General features: G+C 46.4%; 1 protein-coding gene across 1 annotated transcript in view; it reads right to left on the reverse strand.

Annotated features, from left to right (window-relative positions):
- slc10a7 (solute carrier family 10 member 7) overlaps window positions 1–27,668 on the reverse strand; it is an 87,628-nt gene that overhangs the window by 37,192 nt on the left and 22,768 nt on the right. The window contains exons 5-6 of the mRNA XM_036551874.1: window positions 26,494–26,532; window positions 311–674 (exon numbers count right to left, since the gene is read on the reverse strand). Of these exons, the coding sequence (XP_036407767.1) occupies window positions 311–674; window positions 26,494–26,532 (403 nt within the window). The remainder of the gene's footprint in view (window positions 1–310; window positions 675–26,493; window positions 26,533–27,668) is intronic.

A 27,668-nucleotide genomic window follows, 5' to 3' on the forward strand; every position in this document is an offset into this window, starting at 1 on the left:
ATATACAGCTGCCGTGGTGGAGGCAGCGCGTCACTGTCTTGTAAAGGGTTTCTTAAAAGGAACGAAAAACACAGGTTTGCCATCCGGATGCATTCCAGGGACAGCAGCTCGGTGCACATCTCCCCGGCAAGCATCCCCTCTCGGTTTTAGGCTTCGCTTTGGTCATGTTGTTAGACAGGCCCGCGTGCCTTTTTTGATGCTACAAAGCGCCATGTTAAAAGCTGTGCTTTTTTTTTTTTGTCAAAGACGTGATGAGCAAGAGACACGCGGCAACGGGCCTTCTTTTCCCCGTTTCTTCTGTTTCACATACTTCCTGTACAGGCTGCCGCTGTGGAACATGACCAATGATAAAACCACAGGTAGTTCTCTCCGTCCTGTGTAAAGAACAGGTAGTTCTCTCCGTCCTGTGTAAAGAACAGGTAGTTCTCTCTGTCCTGTGTAAAGAACAGGTAGTTCTCTCCGTCCTGTGCGAAGAACAGATAGTTCTCTCCGTCCTGTGCGAAGAACAGGTAGTTCTCTCCGTCCTGTGTAAAGAACAGGTAGTTCTCTCCGTCCTGTGTAAAGAACAGGTAGTTCTCTCCGTCCTGTGTGAAGAACAGGTAGTTCTCTCTGTCCTGTGTGAAGAACAGGTAGTTCTCTCCGTCCTCTGTAAAGAACAGGTAGTTCTTTCCGTCCTGTGTGAAGAACAGGTAGTTCTCTCTGTCTTACAGAAAGAGCACCATGTGTTTTCCGCATATTTGTGTAGAGATTCTCAGTATAACACAGATGTGTCTTCTCCAAAAAGCCAGCTTTTAAAAACAGGTAAACTGCCTCTCATGACAGCAGAGAAAACAAACACCTGACGACCGCCTACTCATGGCAAGCGTGAGTTTAGCTGAAGGGTTTGCGGTAGACCTGGCCCCCCCGAGTTCATGGTTACATCCTTATAAAGGCTAGTGTCAAACGATTTCATCATTTATTATCGAGCACTTAAAATGGGAAGGGTGACGTTTTCACTCTCATGCCTTTAATTTTGAAAATGATCAAATGCAAGGGGAAACAGGTGACACGCCAACACAACTTAATGCATCACATCTTTATCTCAACTTTGATGCTCGCATATTTCCATTTTAAAAGGTGATATGCCACGAAAAGACAGCCCTTTAGATGTCTTAAGATGTTTTAATGGTTTAGAGTCTCTTGAATTCCAATTATATTTGTGTACAGTGCTTTGACAGTGATAACCTGCCGCTATAAAATTCGTGACCGAAAACATAAACTCACATTAAAACTATTTGCGTACAGCGCAATGGTAAAGGGAGAAAAATCCCTGAGACTTGTAAAAGGTCAATATCGCTACTGTTGCTAAGCAACTCTGTGCAAGTATCTCAAACTGTACGTCACTGTTATTGTGTGAGGTAACGCTTCACTGGACGGCACATGTTCAGTGCAGCTGTGAGGTAAACACATGACCACTGTGTTCAATATATACTTGGTTCACTCAAAAATACTGGTATCAGCTTGAGGCACGAATATTCACGACATTTAAAATAAATGTACAGGTTTTAAAACTTTACAAATGAGTCAATGAGTGGCAAGGCTAATGACGGTGGGCAGTGGAAATTGGAGGTATGTACAGCCAGACAATAATCATAATTCCATAAAATATACCTTTGTTATCTTATTAATTTTTGATCAGCGAGTGTTACATGCGTTATTGCACACTGTTGATGGTTTCCTCAGGCTCACTGGGGCCTCCCTAGTGCTGTAGGGCTCAGTCTCCTCCCCTGGGTGCGTGTGGGGGCCTCACGTGGTCTGACGTCACCTCGGGCCGCCCTCCCAGAGGAGAGCACTTCTGATCTGACCAGAATTTTCACACGCGGCTGAAGGGTGACCTTCGCTTACAGCGGTCGACCGTGTCAGGCACTTTGCAGCAGCTTCACACTGACAGCGGTCACGTGGACCGCTGTCCCTCCGTTCACTTCCTGTGTGTCAATCACACAGGCGTGACAGGTGTCCACTTATCGACCTGACAGCAGCAGCTGTGGAAAGCCTTGTTATGACTCCCCCTTGCTCCACCACACGGAGTTACAATTGAAGCGGGCCATGGAAACAACACCACTTTACCAATGAAGGCAGCAGCCTACGCCTAAGAATTTGCAACTTTTAGCCTCAACTTTAAGAAAATAAACATTAATTGTGAATTGTGAATGTTGTTACTGAAGTTCTTTTGATCTCCCCCCCTCTCTCTTCTTAACCTGTGGGCTGAAATGAGAGTGCAATTCATTTCTATTAAAAGCATGAAAAATGTTTTATGAAAACTGTTTTCAGCGTTACCTTCGGAATGAACCGCGCTGATAGCAGCCGCACCATCTGCTGTTACACAGCTTCGGGGTGCTGGTAACCGGCGGCCACCGCTGCGCGCACATCAAGGAACGAGGAGAAAGAGCAGATAGAAAACGTCTCACCTTATCACTGTGAAACGCAGAGCTCCGCTGGTCAAGACACAGCTCACCGCTGAAGCTCTTCCACGGCCTTACGCAAGTCATAGCCGGTCTATCCAAAATTCATTCTCGCCGTATGCAAAGTCCTCCACATTTTTGGCAACGCACTACAATCAATGTACTTTATTTGGTGGATATATTCGTATGAACTTGCATCAAAATGAATCTGATTGGTGACTGCAGTGTAATAGTGTATGTAGACCTGAAACAGACAATTTTAGCAAACAGCTATACACAGGTATCAAAAGAGATGCTATGAATTTAATTTTAGAGACAACCTCAGGGACATATGGACTCGACTATAGCCAAGCAATATGGTGGTGCTTTTACGACGCTGCCTTGCTGACACCCCCTCTGTCATTAACTCTGTGACACTGAGCGATGGAGCTGACCCCATCCCTGCCTCCTGCCTCTGTGTCTCCGAGCTGTAAAAAGGCCGTCTAACATTGGGTGTGTGTGTGGGCCGGGGGGGGGCTCTGCTGAAATAAACACCCTCCCACTCCTCCTCTCAATCCCCTGCAGTGGGACACTGGGGCTGCCCCAGCCAGGCCACTCCCTCCCTCTCTCTCTCTCTCTCCCTCTCCCTCCCTCGCTCTCTCTCAGGGATGTGGTGACCACGCTTGTGTCGCCCGGCTGCCAATCAGCGAGACCCAGCAGTGATTTAACAAACGAGCACTCAATCAATGGCTCACTCAGGCACGTAACACATGCCACTCGAAACCCATTACGTTCAAAGGCTCTCTTTAAGTACCACTCAAGTGGCACAGCCCTGTGGGTGGGTCTCTAAGGTTCTTCCCACAGGGGAACAGGAAACACACCCACACAAACATATTACTAACCCTCCTAACACCACTACTACTACTATTACTCGTCTTATTACATGTACATCGCATATATATATATATATGTGTATATCTGTGCATTATTATCACTACACAGCTAAAATAAATTGCAGACCAAACAATGCATACTATGAGGGCTGCTAATGAGCGCCCTCATTCTGGCGTAACCCGAGCCATTATTTTGGAGAGCCACACAAGGGGGGGGGTGACACGCACCCCTCTCCTGCCCGGTCCCCGTTACTCCCCCGTGCCCTCCAGTCAGTCACGCGGCTAAGGAGCCGCGTCTGCGTCTGCACGCGTGCGTGCGCGCGCGTGCCGGGGCCCGGGCGGGAGCGGCGGGATCCGGGGGCGCCACATGCCAACGAGGCTAAAAGAAGTGAAATCAACACTTTTAGTCAAAAGGGGAGCTGCGGGCGAGCTGCAGGCGGTGCGCGCAGCGAGGGGGAACTTGGCAGGCAAATGCGCCTTCTGTTGACAGCTGAAAAGAGAACATCTAATGGCTGAGCGATGTGCCCCCGAAAAAAGCGCTTTCTTCCCCGCGTTTGTTTTCGGCTCGGCTGTATTTAGCAGACGGCTCCTCCGCTGGATCTGTAAATATGATGTCAAGTTGCCATTCATATTTTAGCGTTATTAGTCTTTTGTTTTGGGTTTGTTTAGCGCGGCGCTCGGCTTATTCTCCTCCTTCGGCTTGGAGAAGCTGGGCGGGTTCGAGCAAATCTATGCGTTATTGTTTTAACCGGCCGCGTTCTTTATGTTGCCACGTATACGTTCCGATGGGAATAACTCATTCTAGCGGTGGTTTGTGTGACTTCACACAATCAGCAGTAAACAGAAGCACATAAACGTATCATTTTGTTGAAAATTATTTTCTGTGTGTCAATGGACGCGAGTCACGTGTCGGGACTCCGCAACATAAGCTAGGTGGAGTTCAGCAAGCCTGAGGCCGAAAATAGCCAAAGCACACGGCGACAAAGAGGACTTCCCCTGTCATCATTAGGAGCTGAAGTTAAGGGGGATATCGGGGACACGGGAGGACGGGGGGGGGTGATCTGCTCCCCCCACCGCTTCAAACAGGCCCTCCAAAAGTGAAGCCTGCCAGAGAGCCGAGCCAGTCTTCGGCACTGAGGCGAAACCTCTAACAAGTGATTAGACTCACACCCAAAACCCCCCCACCCCCTCCCCACCCCCCCCTGCACCCTTCAGCCCACAACCATGAGGACACGAAAGCAGCAGTCTGCTGGAGCCCACTCTCCCTGCTACGCTGCCACTGCGTGTGTGTGTGTGTGTGTGTGTGTGTGTGTGTGTGCGTGCGTTGCCTGTTCCAACACATTGTGCCCTCAAACACAAAAAGATGATTAGCGCGCTTTCTTTCAGGCGAACAGCATGCCTGTCGGACTCAGACAGCTGTTAAAAGAGGCTCAGGATAAAACATTCGCGGGGGTCTCCTCGCAGCGACCAAACTCGTAGCAAGACAAAAAATAAAAAAAAACAAGAAGAAAAAAAAAATGTTTTTCGCCTCAAAGTCGCTCGGTACCGTTACGCCGCAGACGCGCTGAGCAGAAATAAATCAGCCCATCTACGCTGCTGCTGGCTACTCCGGCGGGTTGCTGAAGGAGTCCTCAATCAAGGGGACCGCGCGACCGCGTGTGTGCGCAGAGCGATGTGGCAAGAGCCCGCTAAAGCTCTGTGTGATAGAGAGTCTGAGGCCTAACACCTAACCCCACTCCAAACTCACACACACTGCACTGGGGTTAGAAACTCTTTGAGGATGGAGGCTGATAATAACTCTAAGATCGCTGAAATACACTACGCACTGCCTATTATTTATCTGTAATCTATTATTAAGAAATAATGTGTTGCTGTACAGCAGCCGTGATGTAAACTATGACGAAACAACGCAGCCAAAAGCTCCCCGACTTAACATATTTAACAATTTTGACATATTTAACACGATAAAGTCTTTTGTGGTCCATGTGAGGTGATCATTTTACTGGCCATTTTGACTCCTGTGTTAGCGTCCCTGGAGCTGTCCAATGCATTCTTCCGCAAATGATGTAATACAGAACAGAAGCTGCAAACATATAGTCATGTTCTGTGTCAGAACAATGTAACAGGAACCTGTCTGGGGGAAAGAATTCTGATGTCAAGAGATATCTGCTGAAAAACTATTTTTTTTTTTTTTTATTACTATTACATTCTTATTCCTATTTCCGATTTCCAGCACAAATGAACTGAAGCAACATTACAACATACCAGGGACATTTAGGGTTAAAATCTTTAGTGCTTACAAACAAACGGCAAACAGAACCAATTCATGATGTGTTTTTTGATAATGCAATGCTTTTAATAAACATTCTGTCAAAGGAAACCAAATCAACGCAGGCTGAACGCAAGCAAGGAAATCAATTAAAACGAAGTCACGCGTCCGGCCGGCGAATTGTCTCTGGCAGTTATTTGATATAACGTGGTTAATATTTCTGACTGCGTAAATTAACGCAATTTTTGCCACTGTAGATTTGGCGGAGGGGAAGGGTGCTCCCCTGAGGGGCCGGCTCCCTGAGTCAGAGTATTAAGTAAACAATAGCCGGGGCTGACCGGGAAGAGACCCCTCTCCTTGTGTGCGTATCGAAACCAAACAAATAATTAAGGCGTGCCCTCATTCGCCGGGGCCTCCGTTCGGGCCCTGCCCCGGCCCGCCCCGGTGGCGTAGAGGCCCCCGTCACCGCGGCCCGGGGCCCCGCGTCGGCTCCGTGATGTATGCGATGATTCATGTGCGGCCCCCGCCGATCGTTTGTATTGTGTCAGGCCGCTATTGATTTAAAGACACAGAGGCTGGGGAGTGTCAGCTTGCCGGCCTGCTGGGAGAGGCCCCTTGTGCCAAAAGGCAAACCGAGGGGGAGGTACTTAAGGTCAGAACATATTGTTCTCCCCGCGCCGCGTCTCCGGCCCTGTCGAAGAACTTTAATTGATAGGTGAAAGTGGGTTTGATGGAGGGTGTGGAAGGGGGACGGAAAAAACACATTAGTTGCACTTTTTCGCCGGGCACTGCTGATTCTGAAAAACCCCGTCGATAACCATTGAATCAATCGTCCCTCGGGACCGGAAACGAGGCGTGCTGGATCTGGCTGAGGGGAAAGATGAACGCACAGCATGGCTAGCTGAAAGGTAAGAGCGATGCCTTTACCAACACACACGTCTGCAGTTAAGAATACAACAGAGCTAAAATGTCACTGTCTTGTGTGAATATGTGTTATGTGTGATAGCTGTAAGAATTACAAACAAAATGCTGGCAGGTAGGTAATGGAGTCATTCACACTTGGACAGTTGGACGGGCAGGGATGGGACAGAGCTGCTAATGTATGGATTTAGGAAGCTGGGAGACTAATCTGGGAAGGTGGCACACTGGAGAATGGGGGCTGAAAGCTGCTCCTCTCAAATGAAGACATCTCACTGGTCACTGGCTGACAGCAGCTTGCCTGCAGCGCGCGTGTGTGTGCATGTGCGTGCGTGTGTGTGTGTGTGTGTGTGTGTGTGTGTGTGTGTCGTCTGACATGGTCTGGCTGACACAGCTGAACTGGGACCCACAGGGGCTGCTAGGACTGGCTGGTGGCTTCAGCTCTCACAGAGCACTGTGTGAAACACCCATTAGACATCACACACAAACCCACACACACACACACACCCATTACACATCCATCTCTCTCACACACGCACACACCCACACCCATTACACATCCATCTCTCATGCATACATGCATATACACACACACACACACACTAGACATCACTCACACACACACACACACACACACACACACACACATACACTACACCCCCAGACACACAATCACAATTAATCTTATACTCCATAATAACTTTGCTTATCTTTTGGAGTACAAAAATATAGGTAAGCAAAATAACCAGAATCATATAAATCACCAAAGCTACTATTTCATGTCACAAGTCACTGAGCAAGGTGCTATAACGTATAAAACAGCTCTTCAGTAATTAACAGCAAAAAGGCCTCAAGCTACCAACTTAAACAAAAGGCACACTTTCCCACCTACAGGGAAACGTTTCATTCTAACGGTGTTCCACCATGTGCGGTCCAGTGATAGTGTCTCTCTCTACCTTTCCATCAGTCAGTCTCTCTTGCCTTTATTTTGGTTTCTGCTTGTGTTTTAAAAGCAGTGTGTAACACCAGCCTGTGAAACCTAAAAAACTGATCCAGTCTACTCAATCAGCCCAATAGGGCAGAACGTGACTGGTGGAAATACTGTCGTACAATCAAAATCTCAATGCAGCTGCATTCATAACTGGCCCTTTACATTCATTAATATTTGTCAACGTTACAAATTATTGTTCTACAGAAATGACAAGTACGACACTGTGTGTGTGTGGGGGGGAGTTGGGGCATTGATCTGTAATCAAAATGCCGGTCTATACATTTGCTTTTCCTGGGTTAAAATGGTATATTGTTATAATGACTATGAGAATATGCTGTAAGATTTGAATAAACAAAGCTATGCTTTTTTCTTCTGGAAGTTTTGTACATACATGACCACACAGACCACACACCTACACACACGCGCACGTACGCACGCACGCACGCACGCACGCACACACACACGCACACACACACACACACACACACACACACACACACGCATTTATTGATCAGTACTACACTACAAGCATCACTCCATAATGAAGTGCGGGGTGGCAGTAATGCTGTATCTGCTTTGGTTTGCTCCTGTGACAATGAGCCATAATTAAGATTATACCACAGTGGACAGATGGGTCTCTTTACGTGATCCAGGCAGGCCAGGGGGCAGAGTCTAGTTGAAAATAACAGCCACAGGCCTCGTGAACCAGATTCCGCCTCAATCTTGGCAGTGTGACGGGGGCTGCGTCTCAGAGCACCACAGGAAATGCAGGGAGTCTGTACCCTCCTCAGCACAGAGAATGTAGGCTGCTCACAGCACAGGAAATGCAGGGAGTCTGTACCCTCCTCAGCACAGAGAATGTAGGCTGCTCACAGCACAGGAAATGCAGGGAGTCTGTACCCTCCTCAGCACAGAGAATGTAGGCTGCTCACAGCACAGGAAATGCAGGGAGTCTGTACCCTCCTCAGCACAGAGAATGTAGGCTGCTCACAGCACAGGAAATGCAGGGAGTCTGTACCCTACTCAGCACAGAGAATGTAGGCTGCTTGTCATCTGAATTTCCAGTCTGAGTGCTGTGATTGTACGTTTTCCTTTCTTCATACGATTCTCCTTGGCACTGCCACCTATGCCCTCTCTAAAAGGTGAAACAACACTAACTGCATTCAAGTGCAGCACGCCTGTTGTCTCACCCCTGCATCCAGCCCCCCCGCCCCCAAACCGATTGCAAGATCATGTGATCGGGAAGACAGCCCTAAGCTAAGACGAATGAGAATTACTTTAGAGGTAGTGTTTACAACTAACTTACAAGCACCATAAAAAGCTTTCGAAAAATACAAGACTGCAAAATATCTGGGGGCAACCCCCCTTCCCTGCTCCCCGTCTCCCCCCCAACAATCCAATATTTACTCGCTGGATCTCTCATCCGTGTTGAGAATGTCCATCACGCGTGTGTGTGTGTGTGTGGGGGGGGGGGGATAAGAATGAATGTGGAAACAGGTGAGGAAGAGGGGGAAAAAAAGAGGCTTTCATCTGGTCCCAGGTGCCCATACCTGGAATAAAGAGCTGCTCCTGCCTCGGTCCGCTCCGCGCACCCCCACCCGCGGCCGAGCGTGTGCCTCGGAGTCTCATGCACGACCAGATCAAGCAAGGCATTGTCACCGCCAGGACTTCAATGGCTCCGGCTACCAAAGGATTCTCAGGCGCCGTGGAGCTAGCCCTTACAGCAATGCTAAGCACACAGTAGACCCTTTTCCTAATGATCCGTCCCAATGAGCGCTGTCTTTCATAGAGCACAATAAAAGGAACGCATTACCTTTGTTACAGCCATTGTAACTGCGCCGAAAAGTGGCTGTTTCTGAAAGACCACGGTCCTCCGCGGAAGCAACGATGCTGTTCTCATTGTTTTCGGGGCTATCGGGGTAATTGATCCTCATGGTCATCGGAAGAGAGGGGTCATTTAATCAACCGACGACAGGTGCTAAACTATAAAGTTTGCCTCTAATTTCCCGTTGCCCGTAGGAAAATCCGGTCTAAACCGAGAATTCGAAATGAGGGGCAGCCTGCAGTCTGTGATATATGATTCATGCTCGCTCAAAGCAGAATCACCGCAATTCACACACGCTTCAAAAAAAAAAAAAAAACAAAAAAAAACACCCACAAAGGAAGAGGAGGGAAATCGAGGCAAACAACACGGCCTTCAGACAAACGTTCAAAAGGAACAAACCCGTCAGGACCAATCAGGAGTGAATTATCACACCGCATCGGCCGCTTTACTTAAACGCAGAGCGAAAGGACGCGGGTCATCACCACGGGATATTAACATTACAAGCTCCCGGAATGTGAGGACTTAATAGAGATGTATGTGTTTATTACGGAGGCGGCGGGAGGACAGAGGAGAGGCCGGAGCGGTCCGACAGCGAAGCGGAGCCGCTGAAGGATAAAAGCCGATATAAATAAAGGAGGAAGCGTATCGCAGATGAGGGGGGGGGGGGGGGGATCCATCCATCACGGGCCCCGGGGGAGGAGCGCAAATTAAAGCCTATGAAAGGCCTCATTACAGGGGTCGCACCCCTGTCTCAGACAGCGTTCTGCGCTCCCGAACGTTATTGCTTTAAGCGTCAAATTATAAACATAAAGCGCTTAGAGCGCGCCGGCCGCTAATATGTCCAAATGACACTGTCTGTGGGCCCCCGCGCATTCTACGTGACGGAGCCGCGTTTTTAATGCTGATTCTGCACGCAAGCTCTTACAGCGTGTTTACTTACTGCGTACTGGGTGTTGAGGCGGATTCATTTTTCTGAAGACAAATTATAGCACACCGCAGTGGTGTTTATTTCAGTCATTGGGCCGAGCGGTGTATCATACCGGCTTTGTTTTTTTTTTATTTATTTTATGATGATTAGTAAATGCACTCGTGTGTATTCTCTTGAATGTTACATGTCTTAACATCCGAAACAAAGGCAGCTCTACCTCCCAATGAACATTACCGTTCGCGCTTCACGAGACGGCAAAACAAGTCTTAATGCGTGTGTCCCTGTGCATGTGCAAGTGTATATGCTGTGAACATTAATACAGCAGATGCTCAAGGATGTCTAGGAGACCTGTTATTTTATGTATGTGCGTGCGTGTGTATGTGCGCGCGCATGTGTGTATGTGTGAGTTGCCTGTTACAGGGTAAAACCACACATCCACATTCAGGCATAAATTAAAGGCACAGCAAACCCAGGGCCGAGGACTGACAAATACCCTCCCTGCAGGAACTGATGAGTCATCGAAGGGGTCAGTCCCCTGTGGAAGCTCGTTTGTTCCTGCACCATTAGTCCCGCGCAGGCCGGGCGAGGCGGAGCCGTGATTATAGCACCAAGCTGAGGGCCACATGGGTGTGCGTTCAGGCACGGAGGGGTACGCTGCCGCCGCGCCCTTGAGCAAGGTACTTAACCCCAGAGCTTACTTAAGCTTCAGTGCCCAGCTGTTTGAGCAGGAAACACGCGGACACGTCGCCTCTGCAAGGCGTCATGCACGAGGGGGCCTGTTAGCGAGCGAGGTATGCAATCTACCGCAACGCAACTGTCACCTTGAGACCGACGGAACTCCACTTCCACGGTTAAGGCTCGTCTTTATTAAAAAAGCAGATTCTTACAGGGGGTGACCGCTTAATCAAGCAAATAGCAGAAATGGTAAGAAATGCAACTTTAAAATGTACACCGACGAATACACATAATGTAAAGATGTGTCCCCCAGTGTTATGTCTGTTCACTGAAATGCTGTTTGAAGCTCAGGTTCCAAGTTTTATTAAAATTCCACTCAACCAATCTTCTGACAAGAACGCCAACCTTTCAATGGGCAGGATTTGACTATTACTTTTATCCACTTTTATGCTTAATTAAATTTCACTACACAGCCACTGACCCCCTGTACATTTGCACACTGCACATTCTGAATCACTGAACACAGACAGATATGAAAGATGACACTTCTTTTACAGCTTATTGTCCTGAACGCCCAGGTCTTGCGTGATTGGGCGGCTCCCGTCCAGTGATGTGCTGTGTGGGCCGTCCTCCCCTCTTGCGGGTCGGGAGAAACTCGACTCCGCCTTGTACGGACAGCGCGGCGCGGTGGATCGGGGCGACCCGGGGCAATGCGGAGATGCAGGCAGGTGTGAGCCGGTCCTCTGGTGCCCGTTATTAAAAGGTGTGATTAGACGGAGGGGGCGTAATTACAGGCACATTCGGCCCGGCTGCGAGGCGGGGCCACCAAGCACCGCTGAAGGCGTCAATAAAGCCGCCGCAGCCCGCGGCTGGCCCCAGTCGCCTGGACGAACCGAGCAAGAGGGCGGAGGAGGCAGCAAAGGGACCCTTATTAAAAACAAAGGCCCCTTGGCGTTGGGGAAATTAGCCTACACGCCCCTATATGAGACGTCCTGTAAATAAAAGAAATTTGGCATCAATAACAGTGGGAATATCTGCAGAATCCCCTGAAATCCCGAACATTAATAATGCACGCTCTTTGTGGGTGGGGGGGGGGGGGGGGGGGGGGGGTTGTTGGCCGTGTTGGAGATGAAGCTATTGAGAAGCAGTGGCTGGGGCCGCTACGATCTGTTTCTGAACAGCGGCTACGGCAAACAGCGCTCAGCGCACTCCTTAAAAACGCACAGCGCGTCAGCTTTCATTAGGGTCTGCAGGAAAACTTGAAAGATCCGATTACAGGAGCACAACTTCACGCTAGCGCGTTGTTTACGCAGCAAACCTGCTGTAATTCCTCTTTGACTTTAACAATTACATTTACATACAAATCAATAACGACAGCTGGATATCTCCGGGGAGAAATACGTACTCATTTTGCTGTGAGAATAAAGAAAGATTCATATCTACTTATTCACGGGTACAACATGACCTTCTAACCTTTATATTTGAAATGAAATTCTTTAATTTGAAACCATGTATGGACTGATTATTTGCTTTAGATATTAATGAACTTGTAAAACAAAAATTTAAAACCATATACTTTTGACTTCAACAGGCTACAAAATGGTAACCTACACTTAAATATTGATTATGTATCCATTTTAGTCTTAATTTGCATGCTTCCCATTTGTTTCTCATTTTATCCAAGTATGGATGGATGGACTCATTTAGACTCAAGCAGAGTGAGCTAAGCTTAATTCAGACGATTACAAAGGGACAGTGTAAGCACACATCATAATACGAAAAACAAAAAAAACGTCCATACATGGCATACGCCCTCCTTTCAAAAAACACCCTTTCATACAGGTTAGGTCTATCATAAGACTACAGTACGGTCTATCTATAAGTCTATAAGTCTACAAGCCTATCTAAAAACAGGACACGTGACGTCACAGGGTCATATATAGTACTGAAACATTTGCCATGTGTGGACCTAATGCATTTATTTCAGCTGATGATGGATGACAACGTGTGAACTGTCTTCATCTGTTGCAGCTCAGTTGCCTTTCAGAGCAGCTCAATACCATGACCTACCAAAGCAAAGCAGGTCTGCACTTACAGCGTCGCCTTGGTTGCCTTCAGGAGACAGTAAAGAAAGCGTCTACATTCTTCCAAACTAATTTCTGTGTTTTGCTTGGAGTGTTTTTTTTTTTTATCTTCCCCAAAGAGAAGCATATATACGATACCCTACTATACATACCTGTATGTAGCTCCGTGAGGACACCTCTCTGTCTGTGCACCAGCGTATTCTTCCATCTACAACCACTCTGGGTGATTTCAACATGATGCTCTAGATATCACTCCTTTCATTTCTCTCAAGTTATATCTACTACAACGTGCACCGTTTCAGTGAAGCAGGCGGTGACAATTCCTCTGTTAGGAGCACTACATCTAACAAAACCGGGACTGATCGATTGACTGATAATATTCGCCAACCTAAAATCGCAATGGCAAAGAGACGGCATGATCGCCTCTACCAGAGGCTTTGCGAGCCAGATTCAGGGGACAGGCCCACAGCAACAGGAGGGCAGGGACTGGGAGAAATCTATTATCTGCACCTAGCCCTCAGCGGAAGATAAACAAAGGCGGAGGGTGCAATAGTTCGGCGGGAAAAAGTGTAATTGGTGGCGGTGTGGCTGTTGGCCATCAGAAAGCTGCTCTATTATTCCTGAGGACGAATTGACACGGTTTGATCTCCCGGCGCATTTGTTTTTCTCGCGCCGTCCTCCGCCGCTCCGCAACGCGGGCTCCTCCGCCGGAATTCATCCGGAGACTGATTGATCAAAGGGCCCTTTCTGTCTCTTCGTTTGTTTCCACGTAAACAGACCGTGGGACAGTTTCGAGCATGTTTTTATTTTTATTTTTTTTCCGTTACTTACATTCATTCCGCCGATAGCTGCCCTAAGCTTTGAGCTCGGCCCCTTCGTTCGATTCAGCACGCGCGGAGGAGGTGCTCTGCTCTACTCGCCGTCCTGCCAGGCCAGCCAATCGAGGCAAAAGCTCGATGGGAGGACTTCTGAGCCCTGAAGACGCCCACTTTGGTTAACAGGTCTGGGGTTCGGTGCCTCAATGCAGAATAACTCCTTTAATGAGTACCAGAGGAGGCTGTGCACACACCTCTCCCTATATGACACACAGTCTCTTTGTTTTCACACTTCAAGGAACTGCTCCCACAGAGTGAATTCAATTATTAACCAATTAGCAGGCAGGTGAAGGTCCTGACATATTTCAAAAAGAACACTACATTTGTAGTCTCACATGTGGCAACTGCTTAAAAAACGAAAAAGAAAAAAAATTAAAGAGATATTCTCCACCCTTAGATGTTGTAAAGCGGCTAATCAAATTCCATTTCGGTATTGTTACGCTCCTTGTTTGCCTCCCGTTTCAGCCCGAGATGCACCTCAAAACATACATGTGACTGAGAGGCTGTATATTGTTCCTTTAAATCCCTTTGTTCCCTCCTCAGCTAACATTACTGGGAGGTTTGCGCTGAGAAATTCACAACACGCGTTCCCCCAGCAAACAAAGGCAGAAGACAAATACCCTGTGAAAGAACCCTCACAAGCCTACCTGCAATTGTCACTATTCATTTCATTCCCGCGCTTTAAAAGCCAGATGAGGTGAGGCGCTTCTCACGCGCAAACACGTTAGATGACGGTTGTACGGCTATAATAAAAAAAAAAAAAAAAAAAAAAGGCTACATACGTTCAGAGAGGAGTCGGCAGCATCACAAATAATGCTTTACTGCCGGAGGAGCTTTGGGAATTGGAGGCTCTTTTTCCACAGGCTTTTGCTGGTTTAACTACGCTAAACTCAGTCGCATCCTAACTGATGATCGTTTCAAAGAGACGCATTTAAAGCACGCGGAAAGGCAAATATGAGCTACTCCTCAAACGCATGATGAGTGGCTGATTTTGGAACATAGAGCCATTTTTCTGCTTGTTGTAGCAGCAGCGTTGCAATAATGGATGAACCATTTAATACAGAGGACAGAGGGATGTGTAATCAAAAAATATTAGCGTGTGGCTAACTATTCGAAAAATAAGCAGACTGAATGTGTCATTTTGAAACTGTTACTGGCACGGCATGAGCACCTCTCTCAGAAAAAGAAGAAAAAGGAGACTGTAGAAACAGCTGAGAAAGCTCTCCCATTGTAGCCGAGCGGCGGTCGTTAAAGGCGGCTCGGCGTGACCTGATTTGTGCACTCGCGGCGGGTGCTCAGCGCAGCCAGGGATCGATCCGCACCCGTGTGGCATTTCACTGAAGCTCCGTCCGCCTGAATTTCAAACGGGGCCCCAGCCGTCGGATCCGCCGCGTCGCCCAGAGACGCGGCACCCCGTGACCTTTACCGCGTCGGGGAGCCGCCAGAGACGGCGTCTCTCAGGTGCCGCCCGGGTGCACAGCCGACCGGGAGGAGCCACTGGCGTAAGGCGCTTCTCTGCGGGGTGTTGTTTTAAGAGCCGGGCGAATGGGGAAGATGATCTTCATGGGCTGAACCAGTCAAAGGCGTTGCGATTCCACACTCCGGCAACACAGGTATGAGGATAAGTATAAAATGGCCCAGGACACTGACTCAAGATCCTTTCCCAAAAGAGCTGAGCTTTCTATAAACATCATTAAAGCTTCTTTAAACACAAGAGAACGGGAGTTTGGTTTTCAGAGGCCACCTTCGCAACCTGTACCTTAAAAGGAAATATTTCCAATCAGGAGCCTTTGTGTCCATGTGGGGTACCATATCGTACCATATCGTGGGGCCCTTATTGCCGGTAAATCCATTATACTCTCTGAGTTCTCTGTCATTCATGAGCAAAATCAACCAAAAATGAAGGTTCAGCAATGGAAAAATCACATTATTCCACAAAATGATTAACGGAAATTGTATGGAATTGTATGGAATCTACCTATCAATAATCTATAATTACCATTACCATGAGACTTGACACATATTTTGACATTCATCAAATTTTTTTTTTTCCTCGGGGAAACAAAGAAGAATCAGGAAAAACATGAATAAAATGACAAGAACAAGTGGAACTGGGCCCGTCCCCTCTAATAACCGGGAAGAGCCGGGTCGCTCCATAAACAGGCGCGTGAGCTGCCCTTAACATAAGGTGCTTTTGAAGGGTGCGGGATTTTCGGAAGGGGCGAAAGCCGAGCTCAGCACGGAGTGGGATCCTGGCTGCACTACACAAGAAAAAGAACACGTCTTTTTAATGAAGCACCACTGTCCTCGGCCATAATTTTCAAAGGAGCGCAAGATTAAAGTCAAAGGCCTCTCCCAATGGCTTCAAGTCTGCGCGTCTTTGAAAAACACCCCCAGTGTGCGAGGCTTTTTTTTTTTCCCCCCACCACCACCACCACTCCGTCTCTCTTTTTTTCTCCTTCAAATAACTGAAGCTGCACTTTAGCCACCAATCCTCCTGGTTCCATCATTAAAACGGCACAAGTGGGGATATTGCCGCTGCACAGCCTCCCAACCTGTGCTAAACAAACCCAAAGCTCGCTGTTTAACTGCAACCGACACCTTTCCCCACTTCCTACAGAGCTAACACACACACGCGCGCGCACACACAATAAGATGAATAATTAATAGTCCCCAGGCTTCACGTGTTAAGAACAGAGAAGGCCCGCCAGTAGCATTTTCACTTCAAATTTGTATTGTCTCTAGTCTCTTCCATTCATCTGCATCTCTAGCACCTGCTTCAGTCAGATGTGCAGTACGGTGCTATCCTGGAACAATCTTTCATCTTTTCGCTGGTACTGGAACAAAAACACACAGTTCCAAGAGCTCATTATCTACCAAGAAACCAGGACACCCGTTTGATAGCTCAATGCAGGCTTTTTTTTTCCCCTTTTCCTCCCCCCTTCTTATCTCCCCACCTCCCCCGTTTCTACCTGCCGTTAACCTTTGTTGGATCTTTTTGACATCTAAAATATTTTTCTAAAACACAATCGCTCAAGACAGTCGTGCGAAGAAAAAAAAAAGGCGGGATAAAAAAAAACTTAAATCAACAAGACAAGCTGACGCTCTCCACTTTTCACTTCCACCCGGGCTTCTCCGTGGAAACGCCTGAATAAGCAATAAGCCGTGGATCTGTACCCGTATGCATTATACATTAAGCAATTAAAAAGTCGAAATCTTAGCTATTTCAAACCCAGACCGCAGGTCATGTTGTTTAAGGAACTGCTCAAAACCCTTTCCTGTTGAACAGGATAAACATTTCATCAGTGGGTCGCGGGGAAAGAGAACGAGATGTTTCTGGAACACACAGCGATGGTCCCCCCCCAGTTCTCCCACTCATGTTTTTAACATGTTCCAGGCGAGAGTGGCGGAGGACCTGTCACGCTCAACGGGCTCTCCGCCACAATCCCGGGTAAAAAAAGCGGGAAAAGAAACGGGATCATTGTCTCTCCTCCGCGCAAATGAATCCATTTTTAGAGCAGCGCTCAAAAAACGGCTCTTAAAAAAAAAAAAAATTCTCAGTGTGTCAGATGGGAGGTGTTTATGTGAAGGAAAGGCACGCTTCTCTTTCCGATGTGACTGACAGCTTCGGTCAACAATCCCACCACACATGAGTTCTGACATTCTGGGACCGTGCTGGATGTGTTCAACATGCACAGAAGCCAGAAAGCGATTCACCAGCGAACGCCGACCAAAGTCTGGTTAAGGTGCGCGAGAAGGTTTTCAAAGACGACCTAATCCCTTAACTGCCCTAAATATGTAGACGTAAATCTCAAAGGACCATAAAATACAAAATCTGCACAAACACCATAAAATGATATGAAGTCAGTTGTCTAAAAAAGGAATAAATGTATACACAGCTCAGATATACAATGTGAACAGTAAATCGTCATGGCAATGTTTTACACAACCATTCAGAGGACAGGGATACACCAGGAGAATGGCGAACGCCGCTGTTTCGGGATTACATCTGCCTTGTCGAGGGACTCAACCGTGACAATATGACATCACTGTGGGCCGTAAAGAAGAGAATCAAAGGCGCGACGCGGTACGGCGTCTTCGCAGTATTTTATTCATCAATGGAAAATATTTATACGAGCGAGCCCTCTGAAAGGAAGCATCTCTTTCAAACTGATGGCCCATTGGCAGCACATGAAAAGTTAGGAATCAGAGGCACATCAAAAAGCGCGTGAACAGTAAAGACGGCATCGGCCCGTCACCAGGCGACAGGCGGGCGGCGCTACCAAAGAGCCTCGCCTCGCTGCTGTGCCACTGCCCCGGCCTGGCCTGGCACTGCTGTCTCCCAGGTCACCGGTCAGTGAAGGGGTGCTTGTGCTGCCGCTTCCAATCCAGCTCAGAGCTTGGTCGTCTCTTTGAGTACAGTGCAATGTCTGAGGGCTCGATCCCCACTGCAATAAGCTTGGATTCATGAGACATTAAGAGAAACCTGCACCACTGAAGACCCTCCTCTCCCCCCTCTCTCCGACCGGCGCATTTTATAGCAGAGGAATCTTGGGCGGGTGGTGGTGTAGCACAGTGGCCAAGGAGCAGGGCTTGCAACCGAAAGGTTGCTGGTTCAATTCCCCACTGGGGCTACTGTACCCTTGGGCAAGGTACTTAACCCGCAATTGCCTCAGTAAATATCCAGCTGTACAAATGGACAACATGTCAAAAAGCTAACCTGTGTAAGTTGCTCTGGGTAAGAGCACCTGCTAAATTACAATAATGTAATGTAATATCATGGAAATACCAGGGACAGAAACCTTATACACAGTAAGGACAACCTGCCTTCAAAAGAGTTTCCTTGGCACAACAACTACACACAGCAAAGCACTCTCATATGCAGAATAAATTGATTAATAGGAGCAGCGCTGCTGTGCGCTCGGGCAGGACTTCAATGCGCCCTGACAGCACAGCCTGCAGCAGGAGTCAATCTGAGCACTTTAATTATGACTTCTCTCTAAAACTACTTCCACCCAAACTTCAACCGAAGTTCAGCCCCAATTACGTCCAATTAAATGACAAAACGCGGAAAATGCCCCGCGGCAGATGTCCTCGGGAACGCGCCGTCCCGCAACGAGAAGAGAATGAGGAAGACGGGCGCGATTTGGCGGACCTCTCCTTCTCCCCCGTCACTTTTAAAAGGCCGCCCAGATGCGTGGGGTTTAATGCGGCCGGCGCTTATCCTACAGTTGATCACAGGTGATGAACAGGTGACGAACATGTGTCGGGGGGGGGAGTGGGGGGGATGAGAGCGGTCTGCTCTGGGCAGGACACTCCATCTGACGTTAGGGTCCCTGTCCCCCCCGGCGGGGGCCGCCCTCGTCACTCTAACGGCGCACGGCCCTGGCGGCAAGCGTGAGCTCTCTCCCGCAAACGCGATCAGGCGCGAGGCTGCGGGCACACAGCATGTTAGGGTGTCCTGTGGGGGCCCTGAGATCTCCGATTAAATTCCCTCGCCTTGTGCTCCGTTTGTTTCCTTGTCTGGCAGAGCAAACCGAATCAAATCTGCATGTCAATCACACCGGCGCCGTCACTGAGCCGCTGTTTAAATGAAGGGAACTCAAATTACAACGTCAGTGAAAGGGAATGGAAACTTCACAGAAAAAAATGACACATTTTCTATTTTTTATAAAACAAACATATCAACAAAGTACTCTCATGTAAGGGGAAACTCAAAGCCAAGACCTACTTTTTGATTTGACATGATTGCGTTACGGCAATATGAGCACAAACAAAAATGATCCAAACTTCATAAACGCTTTATTTATGAAGTATTCAAAGTTAAGGCTAAACTGCGAAGCAGGGGGACTGAATTCCATTTGTAATGTTAGGCTACATGGACATGGAGGATGAAGAACCGTCAGCATTTTTCACCTTTCTCAGCCGGCATTTGTTTTAGCCAGTTTCATTTGAATTAAATCGCATGATTCAATGGTCAACACCTTGGTTATACATGAAAGATAATTTAAGTCATGATTAACGGTAATGTTAATATTACAATCTCAGTCCAATGGGGGAAAAATAAATAAATTATGAGATTGTCTAGATCTTACCTACCTTTGGAAAATGACTGTCTCCAAAAATATATCTACTTAAAATAATGAACTAATACATTAACACCAAACCTTTTAAAGATTTACTATGAAAGATAAGAGCATGTGGCCTTTTTAACATTTCTTGCCAAGTATGTTAGTGTGTGCCAATGGCTGACGATAAATTCTATTTCAAACGATCTGCTAAGTAGGCACCATTTGACAAACATCATCCTCACGCGTAACGCTGCCATTTAAAACAAGTGGACTTTGACTAGTGTGTGTGAGGGAAAACTCTTTGCTGAACTGCCTGAACGGTACAGTTCTGCAGGCCACCTGGGATTTAAACCTGTGACGGTCTGGTGTGAAGTCCAGACTCAAACCGCTACATCGCGTGCTCCAGGGAGAGCGAACCGATGTAACCACCAGCTGGGCTGACACACAGACCCAGCCATGTGATGCAATGCCTCTGCCTTATGACACGACAGGCCCTCATACGCTGAGGCAGCACCACTGGCAAACAGCAGAGTGGGGCAGGGCAGGGGTGCCTTGCTTTTAAATGCAGATAGCTCTCCCATATCGTATCACTAGCTGAAGCTCCAGCTGAATAGATGGGCAGTTTCAATAACACGGTGTGCTCACTTGCCAGTTGGCACACCTGCTACCTGGTGCAACAATGAAAAGTCATGAAAACTCTTTTCACACCATGTTGGGACCATTCGTTTTTTTCTTCTCCGTGGCAAGGAAATCAATGTCAACTGCAAATGCACTGACATATGAGCATTGGGCCTGAACCACTGAACACAGAAACACAGGGAAAGCTTTCCAGCTGGCCGCTTTAGCTGTACTAACAAGAAACGTGTGCTAGAAACTGCATTTGAGTGCCCAAGGGATGAAAATGGGTTAATATCTAGCAATAAACATTTGGTGCTCAAACAATGGACATGCTTTTTCCCCTATGGATGACAGATCCATAGATTTTCTAAAACAATAAGTGTAAAAAAGGTACAATTTTTGTACAAAAGTACAAAGAAAAATATTTTGCTTGGCTAGTGAGCGACATAACCAAACGTGTGCACAGATATATACATACGCACAGAGTTCATTTCCACTTTTCTTTAGATTTTTTGTTAAATATTTCTAGTAGGTACAGCATTTTATACAGGTCTTGGCTAAGTTGTCCACAGTTCACCCACCTATAGTATTCAGATCCCTGATTTATGTATCCTGAACTGTTTCACCTCCCCCTGGTATATGAGAGTGCAGTTTCTCCGTTTGCTTTGGTGCTGTTTTATCGGTCCAGTGTACCATCAAACATTCACTTTTTTTGTTACAAAATCAGCCAATACAAGCCTTCTGGAGGACTCTTTTGGGCCTTTTGGGCAATGTGCAAGTGCCTAATGACTCAGTCCTATGACTCAGTCACGCCGTTCTGTGACTAAATTATACTGTTCTGTGACTCAATTATACTGTGCTGTGATTCAATGACTCAATGACTCAGTTCTGTGACTCAATGAATCAATCCTACAAGGCTCATATGATTAGAATGGTGTCGAAGCAAGATCTTTCCATCAGGACAAGAACCGACACCATTAATCGGGGACCTGCAATGGCATCAAACAATAACGGGATTCAAAACTTTACTCAAAGAACCACTTCAGCTCCTGCTGGCGAATCTGTAAAACGTAGCTGCATCACTATCATTACTTTTCAGTATGAAATCATCAGTATGATGACGATAACTAAGAAAGTTACCATTACGTGGAAGAAAAAACATGGTTCTCAGACATGTTAATATGTAAAAACCATCAATAATTAGGACAGCTCGGAGGATGCTGCGATACTTAAGCGGCACTGCTTTAAATTTCTCTCTGAACAGATGCTCAGAAAGATGCAGCGAATGAGCAAGCGAGAGAGAGACATATTTCAATATCTCACGAAAATATGACAGCTCAAAAATAATTCAGAAAATTGTATTTGATTCCCTTTTTTTTAAAGGCAGAGCCGGCTCTTGGTTGAAGGACAGCCCAGGCATGTAGAGGGGGTTTATGGGGGGGGCTGCATGGATGGTGAGGGGAGAACGCCTCGCTTATTGAATAAAAACGTGGCCGGAGCTAACCTCTGCCAAGGCACGGGAGCGACTCACACTGGGAACTATATTACCTGACAATTCCAGACAATTGGGTTTCCCCCGCCACCGCCGAGTGGTGTCAATTGAATCACGCGCCACGTCTGCTACAGGAAGTAACCTGCCTCGCGGCCATTATTAAAAGAGGATCTTCATATGCTGAGCCGGGAGCCGGGAAAAAAAAAAAAAAAAAACACGTTAAGAAATGTATCAAAAGCTGCATCTCACCCCGGTGCATTAGGATACGGTGAGGAGCCGCCGCGGCGCAGACGCCTTGAGACCCTCCGCTGATAACAATAAACACCTGCTTACGACAGCAGAAAAAAAAGCCTTAAACGCGGGGCATGAATATGCGCTCTCTGCAAGAAGCTCTCGACAACAAAGGCGCGTTTTGAAGAAGCCACAACGCTCGCGCAAGGAACAACAAGGGTGTCTAGTGAGACCTCTTCCCTAATGAGATTCAAATGGGGTGGGTTGGAAGGGGGGGCACAAAAAAAACTGAAGTCACTTAAAAAAAAAAAAAAAAGTTGACCTACGCAATCCAAATTGAATTTGTTCTTTGCCGGTCATTGGAGTAATTAAATTGCTGTCACAAACGTGGGAGAAGAATGGACACCGTGCTTAATGCGGTTAGCTTCTGCGGAAGGTTCCGGACTGAGGGACAGAGTTTAGCTGGAGTGCAGATACGCGCAGCCCACGTTACCCTCTTTATGGGGCCTAAAATATGTTTGCCTCGCTGAGATTGATGAGGATGTAATGGCCTTCAGCTAGAACCCCTCGTTTTCACTGAGCACGGAAATCCATTTTCTCGGGGAGAGCAAACGCAGACGCGCATGTCTTCGCGATCTCAACATCCCCCCTCTTGTTCAGGCTCTTCGGTTCCATTATTAGTGACTTAATGGTGCAAATGGTCTCAACTGGTATTTCTAAACAACACCGGGAAACAGGACTTCTGCCACTATTCACTACTTACAGCTAACATTGCAGCACAGAATTCTGTCACCTACCGTGGAGAACTGGACTCCACCATTCACTGTATAACACAGTTATTGGGAAAAAAAAAAAACTGTACACTGTACACTGCCACATTTATTTGTAACCACCTGGTTTGATACAACCTGTGGTAGTGCTTCCAGCCTGTATGGAGGTCTGAGTTTGTGTCGCAGCGGCAAGCAAACATTTGTCTTTGGAATAAAAAGGTGAGAACCTGTCCTTTCTTTCTTTGGGGTTTTCAAGAGCACTCCCACTAACCCATATCTCTGCATTTGGCTGGGTAAAGTGAGAGAAGAGCTTCCATCTTCTCGTCAGAGTATCTGAGCCGCCCGTCTGTAATTGGCACACTTTCCGTAATGTTAACATGCTATCAGACTTTATTACAGCCCATCATGTAGTAAAATCTAATCTTTTATTCTGTTTTCCAATTATTGTAAAGCAGCAGGCTTAAATGAGGGGAGGAGATAACGAAATTAACTTCCTAACTTAGAGCAATTCTCCGTGGCACAATGATCAGATATTCTCTTGGCCTGAAATTTATGTAAATTTTATTCATCTATCATTAGTTATTACCATTGCCGCTACATAAAAAAACACAGTTTTCTTGAACAATTAGACCTTAAAATGTTGCTTATTAATTAGCCAGGGGACACTAATAGGCCCAGCATGAATATTTAAGAGCTCTATTTCACAACATTAAACTTTTGACATTCATGACAGGGACGTCTGATGGAGGAAACGCATTCATCTCATCCTTATTTGTGTTCCTGAGATTTCAAACCAATTTAACACCGAAGTAAAGGCAGTGAATGGAAGGCATCTCTCCTAATCCATCGCTGGGCAGCAATACATCTTTCAATACGTCAGAGAACACAGAAAGCAATACCTGTGTTGTTACTGGTTTGAATCGTTGCCATGTTCTATATTATTATATTTTTGCCTATATTAATCTCCTATTCCCACTACTTCACTCAGGCCATCCACAAAACATTTTTATCAATGTTATGGCTGTCGCTGAAGACGTCTGGCATACCAAGCAAAAATGTTTCTGAACTATTTTTTCCCTCTTAAAGTTCTATCTGAATTTCAGCTACGCAGTTCAAGCCTTCGCAGAAGTGACAGCTTTCTGGCTGACAGGACAGGCAGAGTAGGCCACATTTGGGTCTATTGTGTAGAAGGTGCTGCATAAAAACAAAAAACTGAAAATACCAACATATGAACCTACAATGAAGCATGTGGCAAATTTATGATATTACAGGCCTTTACCGAGAGTACCTAGGGTTGATCTAATGTTATTATGCTGATATGCATTTGAATGTTTATTATTCTTATTATTGTTATACTATGCCAAAATAATATCATATAGAAAGGCAAAAAGTTACCTTTTTGTGTTTTTAATTACAGCTTGAAATTAACTGCAACCCCTGTGAAAAAATACAAGTAAATACCAAAACCAAACTCTGGGAAAGTGTTTGGCTGGACATGCTGTTCTGCGTCAGAGCAGGAGGGGATCAATCCTCTCTCCACTGAGGATTATGCAGCCAGGGTGAGACCTCGGGGAAAGTTCATTACTTCGGATAGAAATGAATCCCTCATCTGCTTCGCCGCTGTCCCTTTCCTTTGTCTCCTAGTCATAATCAACATACACAAGCGAAATCAATAAGGTGAGAAACACGTATCTTTTTTCTTCATTAGAGAGTTTAAAAAAAGCAGGCGAACAGCACAAGTGAGGACCGTGGCACTGCAACACTCGACGACGATGAAGACGGAAGGTGATGCACAGAATCCAGAACGATTGCTGAAAGGAATATTACTGGTGAACTTAACTAACACTTACTGCAGAATTCTATCCTAGCAATCCCTTAACGGCACTATGTGCATCTGAAGATATTTGTACGTCAGCGGAGATTTTGTTAAAACCCAATCAAGAAATAGTTTAAATATGAACGAATAAGCTGTAAACGTAATGGAGAACAACTTTTCAACGATTCAAACAAAAGGATTAATGCGTTTACACGTGTGGAAGGTCATATAGTTCATTTTTATGTCTCTGCCTTTTACCTGGAACTATGACCACACAATTCAAAGTGCTGTCCTTCTCGAAAATAACCATTTACAAGTCAACCCCCATTTCGCCTGGCTTCTTAAGCACATTCGGATCTCTCTCTAGACACTCTCCCCACTGAATGACCTATTAAATTCTCTGGTGGATTAAATAATAAAATGAAGCCATTTGCAAAACATTTCTGCAGTCAGCCAGTGTCACATGGTTCATGACAGCCCTTGTAACTGTAGATTGATAAAAACTGTAAACAGCTGCATTTAACTCATTCAGTTTTGAGTACAAACCGTCGCCAGGCCCGTATTTCCAGATCCAGTCTGTGCATACACACACCTACACGTACACGTAGATACAACTACTGCTGCTGGCCAGTTAATCTGTTTATGAATGACGGCCGCTCCCCGAGACCAGGTCAGCGGCAGTCCTCTCAGAAACGCCGCTGATGTGCAGCTCCAGACGTTTGATATTGAGGGGAAGGTTAAACGTCTCCATTCGGGCTCGAGCACAGCTGAGTGCACCGGATTCACGGCCCTTACGAGGCTGACTGATGACCGGCGGCTACGGCCGGCCGGTCCCCCCCCCAGCCACCCCCCCGCCTGTCTCTCCTCCTGCGAGAACAGTCCAGGGTGCCCTTTAATTACTGAGGACAGCGCAGGAACACACCGACAGACATCTGCCTGCCCGGGCCCATCACTCACGGCCAGCTCTCCCCTCACACCGCAGGCCCCCTGATACCGCCGGTAATGGCTATTTGATGGACCTCATAAAAACAATCCATATATTGACCGGTCGCCTTTTAAGACTAATTTGTACGGCAATCAATTCCGACAATTCATAGGAGGTGACAATTAGAGGAGGAGATCACAACTGATTGAAAACATCAGGCCTAAATCTTTATTTTTTTGTATTATTATTTTGAATCAGGTTCCTATATAAAAAAATCATTCATGTTTTCTGATTTACAATAGTAGCGCATCTTTACATTTCAGATTTTTTTTGGCTTTCATGAATTTGCTACTTTGTGTTACCGTAAAAAGGGGACAGAATATTTAATAACTGCAGATCAGAGTGTATGTCTAAGATGTTCTGCGCTGATACTCGTTAATGAACAAACAGAAACACAAAATAAATACGCACAATCAAAAGCTTTGCATTGACTTAAAGGGTTCAGCTACCCCCAGGCTATTTTTAGCTTTCTTCTCTGCTTTATTGATGGAGCGCTATAATGATATAAGAAAGCTCAATGGTCCCTTTTAATATGTGAGCTTTTCACTTGTTTGTGATCCAGCGAGCAGTGTGTATCAAAGCCTTAATGAATAACACATCAATACCTGTAATAGATGAATACAGTTACTCACCAGAAAGCTTCCAAAGGCAGAATTAAATATGGCAGCAGCCTGCAAAAGGAAAGACAGAAAAGTTGGAATTACATAAAGTATAAAACGCTGCAACCTTTGCATGGAGATTTAACACCTATACTCCCACACAAACGCAAACATACAATCATAAACACACACAACGTTTGACTACTGCATCCAACTATATGCACAATTACTATAGCTAAGTAATTCCAACTTCAAAACTGACAGAGCATCATCAAAAGGCTCTGAAAAACTAAAGACTAAATTCCTTTTATGAAACATGCATGTAGGGAAGAAGACTGAAGCACAGCTACATTAAACCAAAATTCAACCACAGAGATCTATAAACACGTGTACATGAAACCATGCAACAAACTTTAATAAGCTGTTTAGAGAAACACACACTGAAAGCACCTGCACCCCAGCGAACAGCTGGCGAATACCGCCGCACTGAGCGGACACCGACCCGGCCTTCGCTTACCCAGAGACCCCGGGACGCCTTTGAATTTTTTGCGCCCCAGCCACCCCACCCCCAGTTCCAGCATGTCCAAATGAGAAATTTCCCCAGAGGTTTCAAGGACTGCAATCTGGATCGAGCCAAGAAAAATAAAAATAAAAACACGCAAGGTGTAACGTTCTCTGCTCACAGACCACTGCTTCTTCCAGCGACCGGTCAGTCAGTCAGTCTGACCAAAAGTACAAAAGGGGATGGTAAAAAAAAAAAAAAAAAGAAAAAAAATAACATTAATTACCCATGACCTCCCGTCTTGCTTAATTGAAAAAAAGAAAAAAAAAAAAACACACACACAGGTGATGGTTCTGTCAGTGAGGAGGGAAAGTTTGAATGAAGTCCAAAGCGGTGAATCTCTGCCAGGAGAGGCACGAGCCCCAGTGCCGGCTGCTCCAAAGGAGAGTGTGATGAGACTGCATGGCTAATGAGATCCCTCGCTCCAGAGAGCTAAGCTTTCTTATTCACGGTCATAATTAATTCAGCCACTTTGATAATTTCATTAGATTATTAGTTTCCAAGACTTATCAATAAATAATGGCCGCTGGATCCGGGCAGACCTGTGCCCGCCCACACACAAGCACGCACACAGACACACACACGCAGAAAGGCACACACACTCATACACACACACACACACAAGTACACACATATGTGCATGCAC

Source organism: Megalops cyprinoides, chromosome 18 (genome assembly GCF_013368585.1).
Source record: "Megalops cyprinoides isolate fMegCyp1 chromosome 18, fMegCyp1.pri, whole genome shotgun sequence".
Lineage (NCBI taxonomy): Eukaryota > Metazoa > Chordata > Actinopteri > Elopiformes > Megalopidae > Megalops > Megalops cyprinoides.